Source organism: Peromyscus eremicus, chromosome 18 (assembly GCF_949786415.1).
Source record: "Peromyscus eremicus chromosome 18, PerEre_H2_v1, whole genome shotgun sequence".
NCBI lineage: Eukaryota > Metazoa > Chordata > Mammalia > Rodentia > Cricetidae > Peromyscus > Peromyscus eremicus.
Genome location: NC_081434.1, coordinates 18,172,611 through 18,188,254, shown reverse-complemented (window position 1 = coordinate 18,188,254; position 15,644 = coordinate 18,172,611). Strand labels below are relative to the sequence as shown.

The window sequence follows — 15,644 nt, the reverse complement described above, 5'->3', positions numbered from 1 at the left end:
CCCGTGAATTCACCCATACAGCCCTCAGACTTTCACACGAGCACTGTGTGCACTCCACCGGTGTGCCGTGCTCAGATACCAGCAGGAATGTTTTCCCTGAGCATGACGCTCTCCTACACCCATCGGGACTCGTGGGGACAGCGTTACCACGGAACAGACGAGCACCCTACATCCAGACATACACTGCAGAGCGGCCAACACACAAGCTTCCCAGCTGGCAGTGTGTTCTCACGTGCTCTGCGTCATGAGCCTCTGAGACACCCACCTATGTCGCAGATGTTGATTACAACTGAAGAAGTTCCATGACCACCACCCTAAAACATGGATGTTGAACCTAAGCTGAGTAGCCTGTCCATACACCGCCATTGGACATATTGCCAGGACATCCAAGTCAACACACAAGAAGCATGTTTAAAAATGTAATGGAGCCGGTGGTGGCGCATGCCTTTAATCCCAGCACTCAAGAGCCAGAGCCAGGCGGATCTCTGTGAGTTCGAGGCCAGCCTGGACTACCAAGTGAGTTCCAGGAAAGGCGCAAAGCTACACAGAGAAACCCTGTCTCAAAAAAAAAAAAAAAAAATGTAATGGAACCAAAAATGCTAATTCCAACAATGGACTCCAAAGTATGACTCCAAGAAATTTAATGATCTATGAAAGTGTATAGATAATTCAGTAGAATTAGGAAGCTAGATGATGTGTGAATAAGAAACTTAGCAAGACTTTGGAGATCAAGTGAAAACCAACCGAGTAACTATTTTAAAAAAAAAAAAACTATTATTATTAAAAAACAAGAGGCTCAGCAGCAGAATAGATTACACAGAAAGAATTCTGAAGTTGACACTCTTTGAACAGAACAGGTTAAAAACAAAGGAAGAAGAAGAAGAAGAAGAAGAAGAAGAAGAAGAAGAAGAAGAAGAAGAAGAAGAAGAAGAAGAAGAAAAACTTAACGCCTTTGAGACTTACTCAGCCATAAGTAAGCAAGCGTTGTTATGATGGTATTCTGGAAAGGGAGGGACAAGAAACAGCCCGAGAAACAAACATTGGTCCACAAGTCTTGGGAACCATACAGAAATCTAGTCTCAAGAAGTACTCGGGCGAACACACACAGTCTAAGAGACCAGACAACAAGAACACCTCGCTGAGATGTGTCCTTATCAAACTCAAAAGCACAAGACCCAAATGGCCAGTGGCGTTCCCATTCCTCCAGCAGACCTCTCAACCAGAGCCTAACACCAGGAGAGGATGAGATGGGATATTCAGAATACCAAAAGAGAAAGTGGACGGATGGCACAGTGAGTGGGGAAGAGTACTGGCTGCACCACTGTGAGAACCATTTAGGGTACCAACACCTCCATAACTAGCCCCTCAAATGCCTTTAACTCCAGCTCCAAGGGATTCGGATGCTTCTGGCATCTGCTCACAGGTGCACTCGCCTACACAAATGTGGACGACTAACCACATATATAATTTGTTAATTCTAAAAGGAAAAAAAAATGTTAATTCTACATTTAAAAAAAAAAAAATGAGAAGTCTATTTCCAGGAAAGTAATCCTTGAGAAATAAGTCAGAAATGTTTTCTAAGACAAGCAAAAACTGATTCAATTCGTCCCCACAAGACCAACTTTATAGACTCGTAAGAAATTCCTCAGATGAGTGAGAAGGCTCAGCAGGTAAAGGCATTTGCTGCCAAGCCTGACGATTTGTGTCCGAGCCCCAGAACCCAGAGAACCCAAAGCAGAAAGAGTAACCAACATCCCCAAGCTGTTCTCTGACCTCCACACGCATTCTGTGCATGAGCGTGCACACACGCACGCACGCGCGCGCGCACGCGCGCGCACACACACACACACACACACACAAAACTGTAACATAAATGCAGTAACTTTTAAATGCCTAAAGTAGTCTTAACACTAGAAGCAGAAGGATAAGTATCATGTGACTATAAAACATTCCAGCAGAGCAGTTTTACAAAAGAGAAAGAATCCAACTTTATTGATGTAGAAAACCAAACCTCAAAGAGAGGAAGATGCTCAGAAAACAATGACCAAAATGATTAGTATGAATTATTTATGATGATAGGGAATGAACACAGATCATCCCCATCATCCCCATCCCTTCCCTCCCCCGCCTCAGTTAAAAGATAAAGCCTGCTGAATGGATACTCGGACACAGTGGTAACCTGTCTGCGTAACAAAGGAATAGCAAAAATATACCATGCAGATGGAAACTTAAACACTACTCTCTTGAGCAACCATTGAGTCAATGAAAAGGTCAAAGGGGACATTTAAAATAAAAATAAACAAATAAACAGAAATTAAATACAACGTGGAAACCTGTGGGATAGAGCGGGAGTACTAAGGAAGTTTGTAGCAATTAAGCACCTAGAAAGCATTTAACAAAAACAGGTTTCAAACAAAGAACTTAATGATTCAAGTGAACTCTAGAAAAGAGCTGAACAGTAGTAGAAATTTTAACTACCGTCTTAAATCTTTCACCATTCTTGCTTGGCACAGTGTTGGAAGTCTTAAGACCATCAGGACAAAGACATAAGTAGGAAAGGAATGAATAGTCAAATTATCAGTTTCCAAACAGCATGACTTTATGTAGTGAAAAACGCAGACACCATGCAAAACCTGATAGAAGCAACAAGTGGGTTCAGAGAGATTGCAGGATACAGGCCAACATACAAAAATTAGTTATGTTTGCTTACAATAACAAGAAAGAAATCAAGAAATTAGTTTTCTTTGCAACAAAATAAAATGCCTACAAGCAAATTTAACAAAAGGGTGAAAGTATCCACAACAGAAACTGCAAACCTGGTGAGAGGCGACGAATACATCTCAGACTTTTGTGGAACTGGGTGTGCCTTTAATCCCAGCACTTGGTAGGCAGAGCCAGGTGGATCTCTGTGAGTTCGAGGCCAGCCTGGTCTACAGAGTAAGATCCAGGACAGCAGTCAGGACTACATAGAGACCAAAAACAAAATGGGGAAAACAAACAAACAAACAAACAACCTGCAAAGAGCTAGAACAATTCTGAGCCAGAAACAGTAAACCAGAAGCATTACAATACTTGATTCCAGAACATTCTACAGAGTAGAGCATCCAAACAAAATGATAGTGGCAAAGATTCAAACCAAGAAATAAGTCCTCTTTACAGCCAACTGATTTTTGACAAAAGTGACAAGAGCATCCATTGAAGAAAGTCTCTTCCATAAATGATACTAAGAAAATAACATTTTCATAAGAAACTGGAGCCCCATCTTACTAAAAAGATAAAATAAAAAACAAGTATACGGTCACTGGAGGACATGAATCTGGACAAGTTTTTTTTTCTTATCCAATCTCAAAAGCATAGTCGACAGATCCCATTGGAAAATAAGATTCTATCAAACTAAAAAGCCTCTAAAGGAAGCAACCGTGAAGAAACCACTCCACAGAATGGGAGGAGATGGTTATAAACTATCTGACAAGGAAGTGATTTCCAAAGTAGAAAACAAATTCAACTCCACAGGAAGGTGAGGGCAGGTAAAAATGGTTACACAAACTGAATGGCCATTTCTCAAGTGAATAAACTCCAAATGCCCACCAAGCAGGAGAAAATGCTCCATGTCCCTGGTCACAAGGGAAATGGAAATCAAAACGAATCTACGGGGAAATGTCTCACTCCAGCTAAATGACTGTTTATCAAACAGACCAAACACGCACACTTTGGATACGGAGGAAGGGGAAGCCATATCGTTGCTGGGATTGCAAAGCAGTAGAGCGACTCCGTAGTGTTATCAACAGTGGCGAACAGTGTGGAGGTTCCTCAGAAATGAGAGCTGAAACTACGGTCTGATCTGGCCTGATCTGGCCATCACACTGGTAGCCAAGGGAGCTGGGGTCGGTGTGTGTTGAGGGGGTGTCTGCACTCTCAATGTTTTTTGCAGCACCACTCACAATACCAAGATGTGGGATCAACCTAAGTATCTATCCATGAGCAGATGAATAGAGAAAATGTAGCCTCTGTGAACAGAAGGCTAGACCATTTTCCCACTGCCGAGGCCGAGATAGCATCGTTTTTTAGTGCTCTCTACGATGCCCCTGCAGTGATGTTTACCTCCTCTTGTGCTGGCTTGTGTGAGCTGCAGAAGCCCCACCCCCTCACACCCCCCACCCCCACCCCGCAGTGCTTTCCCTGACCTCCAATAGCGTTCCGACTCCTCATACTGCAGCGTGCTCTGGGGAGCCCTTTGCAGGCCCCCAGCTTTCTGTCTGTCAGTTGTCCCCTCCAGTATTCTGCCTTGGGCACTCTAGCTGCCACTGTGAGTTCTCCCAGCTGTACCCTCAGCTTGGGGAGACTATCTGGTTCCTAGAAACATCTCCTGGCAGTGATTTAGGATGGCCGAAGCTTGCTTAAGTTCATTTCTACTCTAAGGGGTGGGGTTACTGTCTTCCCAGATCTGATGCCTGGCATCCTAAGAGCCACAAGTGTATACCTTTCTGCTCAGCGTTTTATTTGATTCAGGAGAGCGGGCAAATATGGTCCCTGGGACTGGCTTGACCTATTTTTCCTTCTTTTTGTTTTATACTTCTGATTTTATTTTTTAAAGGACCATATATTGGGCTTTTGTTACAGGAAAGTGAAAGCCATTATTTTTCGTTCAGTTTCAAAGTTGCCTTTAGGTCAGAGTGCATTTTCTAAAAGTCTAGGTGGGCTTTTCAGCATGTCAAACCAGATTTATAATTAAAATCTGTATGCTTTGAGCTTTTAAGACATAAGCACAAATAAACAAGGCAGGAACAATGGTCTAGACCCTGGGGATGGCTGCCTGAGCTACAGAGATTTCCATCTTGACTTTATACTGACACCTGGGAGCATAAATGGTCTTCAGGGCCCACCTTTCCATTCCTAATTCTCACCGTTCATCAGCACGTCAGCCCTGACGAATGCTGTCCTTGTTCCTTTGGTCACGTGGTAACCATGCCTCTGCCTGTGCAAGAAAGAAATAATAGAGCAGAGTAGGAAATTGAGATTCTCCTCTGCATTGCCCTGGAGCTTTGGAGTGAGAGGCTCATCTCGATTCATCTTGAAAGTGAACCTCAAAATACGCATGCGGAGCTGAACTTGGGCAGGTTTCCTTTGCTGTCGGGCCTGTTCTAATTTGGGTTGAAGAACATCTTGCTCCACTTTGGTTGCAGTTGGGATAATTTTAGGCTACATATGGGTTCATTCTCACTTTATAGTTAGCCATTTTTCTTTTTCCAGGACGTGGAAAGAAATTGGGGTTTGAGATAGCTCATAAAATTCTTTTGATTGTGTTAGGTTTTTTTTATATATAGTAATAGGATAACTCCATTTCAATTATAAGCTCAAAGCCGTCTGTTTTATTTATTATTTATTTTTATTTCATGTGCATTGGTGTTTTGCCTGCATGTATGTCTGTGTGGGGGTGTCGGATTCCCCTGGAACTGGAGTTACAGACAGTTGTGAGCTGCCATGGGGGGGCGAGCGGGGGCGGGGGGAATTGAACCTGAGTTCTCCGGAAGAGCAGCCAGTGCTCTTAACCACTGAGCCACCTCTCCAGCCCCTCAAAACCAGCTCTTAAAATGATGAAAATCACCCCAGACTGTGGCTGGGTCACAGCACTTGCCGTCCTGTCCTCTCTAGACGAAGAACTGTTGGATGTCTCGGCATCTGTCTTACCGGAATGGAAGAAAGAAACATACGGCCAGATCCGAGTATGCGCCAAGCCGCGGCTGGCCCGGCACGGTTCCTTCAACGCGGTTCAGACATCCGAGAAGATCGAGAGGAAAACGAGCTCAGAACCCAGCAGCCCACGGGGAGGAAAACAAGGTACCCGCCCGTGCTCAGCCTTCCGAGTCCGTCAGTTGCCGTGGCATTAGTCGTAGCCTTGGTGATAGGCAGGCCTTTTCAAATGATCTCTCTAGACCGGGCCATTTTTTTTTTTTTAACAGACAACTTTTCACTTGCCTGAAGTCAAGCAATTATTGGCTGCAAGAGAGATGCTGACTTCACAGAGTTGTGAGCATAGCCCCACGCCTGAAACTGATCCAGTCGGCCCTGATCAATTTGGCTTGCTACGCTTGGCCGCGTTGATATATCGCAGAAATTTATGACTTGGGAAACAACACTTGTTTCGCTCTCTCGCTTATTCTTAATGAGACCTGAAATCATCATTAGTAGCCAGCTTCTGGAAATGGCTCTTTCTGAAACAAAAACCAGAACAGATTTGAAGTGTAGTCTTCACAGCCCCTAAGCCTTGAGGAGCAGTCTCTCTCTCTCGTGTGTGTGTGTGTGTGTGTGTGTGTGTGTGTGTGTCTGTACATGGAAGGCCCCGACTGCATTTGTTAACCTTCACGTTCCCTTTTAGGATCAGCCTATTCCCTAGAAATTGGAAGCCTGGCAGCCATCTACAGACAGAAAGTGGAAGATAATTCACAGTAAGTGGTCTTTAAGAACCCAGGGTCAGGTCGTGATGCTGTTCCTGGCGGAGATGGAGAGGTTGACGGCAATGGCTAGCGGATGTATTAATGGTTGATAGATTCACTGTGGCCTGTTGACTCTGAGAGCCCAGTTTCTTGCTTAGGGAGGCCGTGGTTGGGAAGAAGTACTCATCTGCTGGCAGCAGAAATCCACACCCTCTGCTTCCCAGAGGTTAACCTAGTCCCAAACATAAACTGAACACATTCACTATTGAATATTTGGATTTTTTTTTTTATATATATAGATGGCCCAAACTTAAAATCTCATCATGGGGCTTAATTTTACATGGAGACTGCCTAAGCATTCTTTATTATATTAGTACTGAGCAAATTGAGAGGAGAATTAACAAAGTACCAACCCAGTAGGTAAGGGTACCTCCTCACCACATTGAATTCTAGGTAAACTGGACTAAAGCTTTTCTTTACATTAGCCTGGCTCAGACTCCCTTCTAGCCATACTCTCTCCCAGTAACCTGGAGCCTGGCCTTTGTCAGCGAACGGACCTGTGATGAGGCCCAGCTTCACATCTTTAGAACTCTAGCGGGTGGATTAAGTCTGAGCTTGGCTTGGGTTCTCCTCATCAGTAAATGGGAATAAAAATGGCTATGACTATAATATTTTACCAAAGTGTCTGTCAAGGGCCACGTGCTCGATACTCAGTAACCATTAGCTGTGGGAGAACTAGTGTCAGCCAGCGGTCACCAAAGACCCCCAACAGCTCTTCCCACACTGGCACTTCATGTCATCCCCAGCCACCCAGCAAGAGTTTCTTGGTCTGTCTGTGTGTGATCAGGGAGGACATTTGAATGTCATCTGAGCCGTCTTGCCTCGCTTCTGACTTGAAAAGCAGAGGATCGGGGCTGTGGTAGAGCTCGGTGACTTGATGGTACTCATCGTTTCTTTTTGTTTCAGGGGGGAAGCCTTGGCCAGTAAGAGAGTGGTGCCTCCAGCGAGCACCTCGGACCCTGCCCGCCCCGCCGACGCAGAATACCGCGTCAAGCCGTTAGCCCACCCGGTCTTTTCCGTTGCTCAGACAGATCTGCAGGCTTTCTCCACGCAGAGCGGTCTACACGGACAAGTGGGCGGCCCCCTTCCTTCCGCAGCCTCTGATGCGGAGAGCCTGAAGCCTGCTCTGCTGGCCGGCCAGCCCCTGGTGTATCTGCCCTCCTCCCTGTTCATGCTGTGTGGGAGCCTGCAGGAGGGACTGTCCCCAGGGTCAAGATCCAAGGAGGATGGTGGCGCAGAAGTCCCAGCTGACCTGTCGCTGGCTCCCTCGGCTCAGAAGCGCCTGTGTGAGGAGAGGAGCCCCCGAGAAGAGGATGAGCCCGCCATGAAAAGACAGAGTCAGGAATTTGAAGACGGCCCCTTATCCTTAGTCATGCCCAAGGTAAGGAAGGGAAGTGTGGGTAAATGTGTCCGGTGCCATCTCATGGGCTCCGAGCTTAATGAAGACAGATGCTCTCAGGCAGTAGACTCTGGACTAGAAGTATATGTCATGCGGTCCTCATATTTAACGAAGCGCTAGACTGGCTTTGCCAGAAAGCCTCAGCATAAAATAATACTTTAAGAAGGGTGACTTTTATTTTAACAAAATAAAAAAGTCACACTTCTTATAAAATGCCAAAAAAAAAAAGTATACAGAAGGAAAAAAAGCTTGCCCGTTAGTAGAGAGCAATAATCATAATCATTGTTAACATGTTTGTGTATTTCTTCCCAGTGGTTTGGTTTTTTTTTTTTAATGAACTTAAAAAAAAAAAAAAAAAAAAAAAAACAAGTTTGGGATCAGGACAGTCTTCATTTGGGCTCTGGAAACAGTGGAGTACCCGAGTCAGGGATGTGAATGCCTCTGGAAGGCCGGGACTGGGCTGGGTCAGCGCTGTGCACTGCCCAGTGATCCTGGTCCCTTAGCTATGGAATGAAAAAGACAGAGATGAGCTGTCTGCATTCCCCCACGTAATAGCCAAGGCAAAGTTAACGAGGTATAACCAGTAAGACAGAGAGGACCAGAGCGCGTTTGCGGTGGGTCGGCTGGGCACGCTGCATGGAAATTCCTCCGTTAAGAAGAGCCTTTCCCTTCTCCCCTTCTCTTGCCAAAACGGGCTCTTCTAGTTTTATGTATAGCCCAGCACTGCAGATTAGAAGTGTGAGGAGGGGGTGGAGTTGATAAAGGTGGAAGGGAGATATTAACAGGTAGAGGAGAGGGTAACTGTGTGAAATTGTCCAAGAACTAACTTAGTAAAAAGTAAATCAAATTTTTATTTAAAAACTAAAGGAGAAAAAAAAAACAAAAACAAAACCGTGTAAGACTGACATGTCTTGGACAACCAAGGCAGCTCTGGGCCAGCCCACATGTCTTTTTTTTTTTTTTCCTATTTTTCTTTATTAAGAAATTTTCTACTCACTCCACATACTATCCACAGATCCTCCTTCCTCCTTCCTCCCACCCCCCAGCCCTCTTTCCCAAGCCACCCCGCATCCCCACATCCCCCAAATCGAGGTCTCCCATGAGGTGTCAGCAGAGCCCAGCACACTGAGCTTAGGCAGGTCCAAGCCCCTTCCCACTGCACCAAGGCTGTGCAAGGTGTCACACCACAGGCACCGGATTCCCAGAAGCCTGCCCATGCACCAGGGACAGATCCTGATCCCCCTGCCTGGGTGCCCCCCGAACAGTTCGAGCCAAACAAGCGTCTTCCGTATCCAGAGCAGCCCCCCGTGTCTTAGCCCCTCAAACAGTGGTTCTCGATCTTCCTGATGCCGTGACTCTATAATAACCCAACCATAAAATTATTTTCACTGCTACTTCATAGCTGTAATTTTGCTACGGTTACAGGTTGTAAATATCGGATGTGCAGGTTGCATTGTCACTGTTACAGATTGACCTGTGGGGGGTCGTGACCCACAGGTTGAGAACCACTGGCCTGCACGTGCCACACTAACACTCTTTATAGGTTACCAGCACAGAAGCATTTCCTTCATAGGCTGAATGCCATGGCATTACTGTAGTCTCTACCTTATGTGTACACAGGAGTCATAACCCTACACATATGCGTCCATTTCTATACTCTACCTCTAAATAGAATAAAAACAACTGAACCATTAACCCAAGTGATACCCGGCTCTTCGCTCATCTGTGTGCTAGATATTTTAGGAGAGCTCTTCCAAAACTGACTACTGGAATTCTGACTTGGCTCCTCTTGGCTTTCTGGTTTGGTTGTGCTTAGAGACCCTCAACTTCCACAGCCCTCGCCTCTCCTGTGACTACGGGCGATGGGCGAGCCAGCCCCCTGGAAGACGCCTGTGTAAAAGGTCAGCTCCCTGCGGCTGCTGCGGAAGACGTTTCAGGCAGGGCTGTGGCCAACGGCTGCTTCCTGGCTTCTGAATGTGGAAACCCGCTGAGAAATCCAGACGCTGAAAAGTCTTCAAACGAAAAGGGGATCACCAAAGACTCCTCGCTGCCGCAGTATCTGTATGTGCAGTCTCCAGCAGGTAAGGGCTTCCTCGTGGCGTTCCCACCAGGCACGGACATCTTTGCCTCTGACACTTGGCCAGAGGGAGCAGTAAATTGACGTGGTGCTCCACCTGTCTCGCTCCCAGCCTCCATAGATAAAGGGGAGACTCCTGTCCTCTGTTCAACAACTATAGGGGTAATCAGATACATTTGAAGTGTGTCGCACCTTATTTGATGAAGAAACGCCCATTTAAAAGACAAGTTTGTTTTTAAGATGTATTTGTGGTTATACTACAAGAAGAAGGAATCTGACTCCATTACATGGTTGTGAGCCACCATGTGGTTGCTGGGAATTGAACTCAGGACCTCTGGAAGAGCAGTCAAGTGCTCTTAACCACTGAGCCATCATCTCTCCAGCGCCCAAGTTTATTTTTTGATTCAAGCAAATCTGGTGCTGGTTCAGAATCATAGTATGAGTGTGTCGGTGATTGTGCACAGCTAGTGTTCTGATTTCCAGTGCCGAGAAGTACCGAGTACATCATCGTGATCGCCAGTGCGAGGACTTGACATCTAACAGCAGTTATTACCTGTGTCAACTTTAAACAAGTACTCAGATATTCTTATTAGTAGAAGACTAGTAAGAGCACCTACTCTGGAGTGCTGAGAAATCTGAACTGGATTTAAGAAGTCTAAGGTACCTAGAATGAGTGCCAGCACTTACTAAGACGCAGTAGATCCTGTTGCTCTTTTGAATAAACTGAATTAGAGTGAAAAGCTACTAAGGTGTGTCCTATGTACATAGAATTGTTCTTGATACAAAGATATTGTATCAGTTACTTCTCTGTGTTAGAAGGCAACACTTGAGAACAAGTTTAAGAAGGGGAGTTTATTTTGGCTTCTGGTTTGGGAAGGCATGGCCAAAGAAATGCAAGATGGCGGGTTAAATGGTCCCCGTCCGACCCCCCACCACTACCACCTCCCTGGCTCTGAGATTGCAGGTAGTCATGCCTGGCTTGGGAAGAGGGGTCTTGTTTATTTGTTTACAGAGTTCAGATTCAGGACTTCTTGCTTGATTGCACAGCACTTTCTCAAGTGAACCATCTCTCCGGGCCCCATATCTGTACTTTTCAGTATTGCCGAAGTATTATTCATACACTTAGGATTTGTTGCTTGCGATCACTGAGGAAAATGTAAATTTTTGGCTAGGAGTTCATAACAATAAAAATAGGGTTTTTCCCACCAAGATTCCATTTTCCCCTTCATTTTGGATTGGGTGCAGTTCCTACACAGACCCCTCAATGGGAGGATGAGGAGATGGTTCAGTGAATAAAGCACTTGCTGAGCCAGCATGAAGACTGAGTTCAAATCCCCAGAACCACAGAAAGCTAGGCACGGTGGTGCGTATCTCCATGTTCCCTGCACTCCTGTGGAGAAATGGGAAACTGAGGCAGGAGAATCCCCAGAAGCCCTCAGGACAGCTAGCCTGGTCTGCGTGATAGTAAACAAGAGACCCTGCTTCAGAGTAGAAGGTGAGGACCCAACACCCAAAGTTTTCCTCTTGTGACCACGCCTGCCTACATCCACACGCGAATCCATGCATCCACGGAGAAAGAAATAAAAAGAATTCTCCGTAGGCATTGACCACAAGACCCTGTAGATAAAGGCTGACGTGTGGTTTTGCGGCCTCTGTGAGGTAGCCATGTCAGCCGGATGAGCACAGCAAGGATGTTCCCCCTGGCCAGAGAGACGGTTCCGTCATTCGTGGATGTGTTATGGACTCCTGGAGGAGCCACGAGGGCCGTGAACACGAAGGGGATCTTGTGTTGTGATTTCCACTTTGCTCTCCTCCTGCCGTTTCAGGGTTAAATGGTTTCAACATGCTCCTGTCAGGCAGTCAAACCCCCCACGCTGTGGGGCCGTCCTCGGGTCCGCTGCCATCCTTCGGCGTGCCCTGCATGTTCCTGCCATCTCCAAGCTTGGCCCCCTTTCCGGTTCTCTACTCTCCCGCCATACCCGGGCCCCTGTCTTCGGCTCCTGGCACTCTCCCCAACCCCGGACCCATGAATTTTGGCTTGTCCACCCTGGGATCGACCGCTCACCTTCTCCTCAGCCCTGCGGCCGTGGTCAACCCGAAGTCGTCTAGCAGCATCCCTTCCTCCGACCCTCAGCTCCAGTGCCCGCCCTCCCTAAACCTGAGTCCAGGGATGCCAGGCTCCCACGGTGTCATCCACCCCGAGTCCCCCGGTTACATGAGACAGCCAGTATCGATGGTAAATGTAGAACAGGTGAGACCCGAGGCTCGGTCACTCCATGGTGGGGTGTGCTTGCATACACTTAGCTTTCTTCTCCGTCACTTGACTGATACAGAGGTGTTATCTAAGGGCCTACCTGGTTTTCGGTGTGAACCGTGTCTCATCTGCTTATCCCACAAAGCACTGGGCTCCAGGGCAAGGGACATTCATGCTTTAAGACAAATCTTTTCAATCGTCACCCGACTTCCCAAGGGTAGACGGGACCTTCTTAGGCGTAGTTATAGGAGATCTCCACACTTGGACTCTTCCCCTGATCTGGCATTCGTCTCTTCAGGCTGTTTGAGGAGAACGTCCTAAAGTTAAACATCCAGCTGTAAGACAGCTCAGTTCTCACTCGGATACTTCTCAGTGCCAATCATTTCTTAAAACATGCCGCCTGGGCGCCTAGGTCACCCACACACTCATAAAAACACACACGTACAATCGGTGCCCGATAGTCAGCACAGTGTTCATCTCTCAGATTCCTTTTGTGGTGAGTCAGTAGAAACCTGTTCCATTCTTAGAGGACAGTGTTCAGAGCCACTAATTACCCTCAAGACATGTTATTCTGTGTGGCCAAACCTAGTCCGGCTTGAGTTTGCACATGTCTCATGCATGCTGTCATGGTATGTACATCTGCCCTGTCAGCATAATGCTTTTTGATCACTGGTTATGAACCAGGCACTGATCTGGGCAGTGTAGATAGAGAATTAGCGGACTTGTACTCCCCCTTCCCTTTTAGGGCACATAGAGATGATGACTGTTAGCAGAAGGGACCACAGACACACAGTGTGTTTGCTTTGCATCTTCTAAAGTACTCAACCAAGATTTTTCTCACTTAATTCTTCTAGTCCTGTGAAGTTGACATTCATCCCTGATGGGGATGCAGAAACTGAGGGACACAGAGGTGAAATCATTTGTCCAGTATCACACAGCTAAATGATAGCAGAGCCCTGGCCCTGGCTCTAGTCCTTGGCCATGTCCGAAACATTTTTTGGTAGACTGTGCTTCTCTGTATCTGAGATACTCACGCATTGCGCCACGGGTTGGATGGGTGGGAAGCATAGAATGGGAAAGCAGAGCAAAAAAGGGGACAGGCAACCTGGTGACCCCCAGCAGGAAGAGATTCCCATCTTGGAGTGTGAAGCATCATTTCATCTCTGCTTTTGCTGTCTCTCTTCAGTCACCTGCACCAGCGACCCCCAAGAGCATCCACCGGAGACACCGGGAGACATTTTTCAAGACCCCTGGCAGCCTTGGAGACCCTGTCTTTAAGAAAAGAGAGAGGAGCCAATCACGAAACACTAGCTCAGCCCAGAGACGGCTAGAAATCTCGAACAGTGGGCCTGACTAACTTGATGCTCCCTCGGTGGGTGGGGTAGCCGCCCGCACCCAAAGTTCCCTGTGTCCCAGACAATGTCCCGAGGGGAACACAGGCCATCCCCGTCCTTAGCTTGTGTCTTTGCTCTCTGGCATCCACTGGTTCCGCTAACTTCCCAATATCATGAGTCACCCTATTTTCCTGAAAGTAATTATTGCTAATTATGCATGTAATACCAGCTAGAGTCGGGGGGTCCTGCGTGTCCCAGCGGCAGTCCTGACTGACTGGTGTGGTCTGGTTCGAGAATCGTCTGAGTCCTGGAAGTCAGTCCCAACAGGCTGCTGGAGCCTTGTGGTTCTTCTGAAGTAGGGGGTGGGGGCTGTCTAGCACTTAACCAGGGCAAGCGGTGGTGACGTGCATGCCCTGAGTGAGTCTGTGGTGAGAACTTTCTCTGCAGCCTAAAGACACTACTGCTTCCTGGGGCTCCAGGAAGGAAGCCACCTTCAGTTACAAATCCTACAGTATTATTTATTTTGTTCCTGAAGTGGGGGGGGGGCTTACTGCACAACGTTTACGACATCGGTCTAACACGTATTTTTTCAGGGTATCGCGACTTGAATGTTTAAGACTTTTTTTTTTTTGGTATAAATTGCCCTGCACTTATTCTACAACTTATTAATAATGTGGATAAATGTATATGTACACGACAAATGTCAAGACCAAAGTAACTGTGAATGCCCCACCTAGCTATCAATGAACTGTGCTTGTCCCGTCCGTCCGTCCGTCCGTCTGGGGGACATGGGACCACAACCGAAGTCGAGGTGCCTTGCGACTGTTTCTCCCATGAACAGTGAGGTTTTACTGTTTGTTCAAAACAAAACAAAACCTACTGCGCTCTGCTTCCTTTGCATATAGATCAACAGCTGATTCTTTTACTTCCTTTTACTCAGCTTCCTCGTACTTGGAGGGAGAAAGGGGGAAATGGGCACATTCTGTCCATTCCTGAGAGTGTGCCTAAGCTCTGTGGTCCAGAAAAGGGACGGTGGGCACAGGGGTTGGTTGTTCTAACAGATGCAGTTCTGGGAACTGTCGAATGTCTCCCCTTGTGAGCCACGTCGCTTTGGGGTTCTCCGTGTTCTGCATTGATTCGTGTTTTTACCTCAATCTTGTCTCTGCAGAATACATCTCCCTTTTCCTGTCTTCTTCCTGTGGCCTTTTTCTCATTAAACTTCCTAGATTTAGAGTCTTAATATAAGGCTACGTTTCTTTGTATTTTTGTGCCCCTTAAAATACCATATAAAAGAATGAAAAATATTAATTTAAGAGACTCTGGGAGTCTGATCAAAGTAGCTTTATATTAAGTACAGGACACCTTTAGTCTTACTACCCCAGCAATCGCTTCTGAAAACTTGAAATGGGTGGCCAGATTTAACGCATTCGCTACTGATCAAGTTTTTCATCAACACTAAGCTTCTAAAGTTGCAATAAGGCATTGTTCCCCTTTTTAAAAGTTTTTGTTTGTTTTTGTTTTTTCTTGAGTTAGGTAAAAGTTGCATGGTGGTGGTGACTCTGAACCCACACTGCTGGTTCCTTTCTGGAACACAGAAAATCGCCTTTTCAGGAGTTTATCGGGCATGCAGCAAGTGGGCCTGTTGAAGGCGCTTGCATTTAAAATCCGCCGTGCTTATGAACTTCCACAAAGCATTTCAATAGAAACACAACCCTCTTTCCTTGCTCCTGGATAACGTTCATTTATTTTAACTATATGCCGCCCTGTACTATCATCGTTTTTTTTACTCTTGTTTGTGAATTGACCACATTAACCTCAGAGAATTTGTGATTCTTGAGAGGGTGCGAAGAAGCAATTTCATCGATGGGAAGACCGAGTCACTTCTGTCTGAGGGTCCCACATGGTGCGGCTTGGGACTCTTCCAGAAGACTGATGCCCTTTTGAAGCTGCACAGCTTGACCCGGGGCAGAAAAGCAGTGGCAATCCAGAGTCTGTCATAGTCTAATTGAGTGCAAGAAGAAGTAACTGTTAGTGACCCTGCGGAGGACGTGCGCTCTGAGTCGGCACCGAGGGGGGTGTGCCGCCT

General features: G+C 46.6%; 1 protein-coding gene across 1 annotated transcript in view; it reads left to right on the top strand.

Annotated features, from left to right (window-relative positions):
• The window catches only part of E2f7 (E2F transcription factor 7), a 38,939-nt gene extending 25,195 nt beyond the window's left edge, over window positions 1-13,744 (top strand). Inside the window, exons 7-12 of the mRNA XM_059245180.1 lie at window positions 5,653-5,838; window positions 6,377-6,446; window positions 7,401-7,875; window positions 9,710-9,974; window positions 11,797-12,221; window positions 13,411-13,744. Coding sequence (XP_059101163.1) covers window positions 5,653-5,838; window positions 6,377-6,446; window positions 7,401-7,875; window positions 9,710-9,974; window positions 11,797-12,221; window positions 13,411-13,581 — 1,592 coding nt within the window. The 3' untranslated portion in view covers window positions 13,582-13,744. The remainder of the gene's footprint in view (window positions 1-5,652; window positions 5,839-6,376; window positions 6,447-7,400; window positions 7,876-9,709; window positions 9,975-11,796; window positions 12,222-13,410) is intronic.
• Window positions 13,745-15,644: the final 1,900 nt, after the last annotated feature.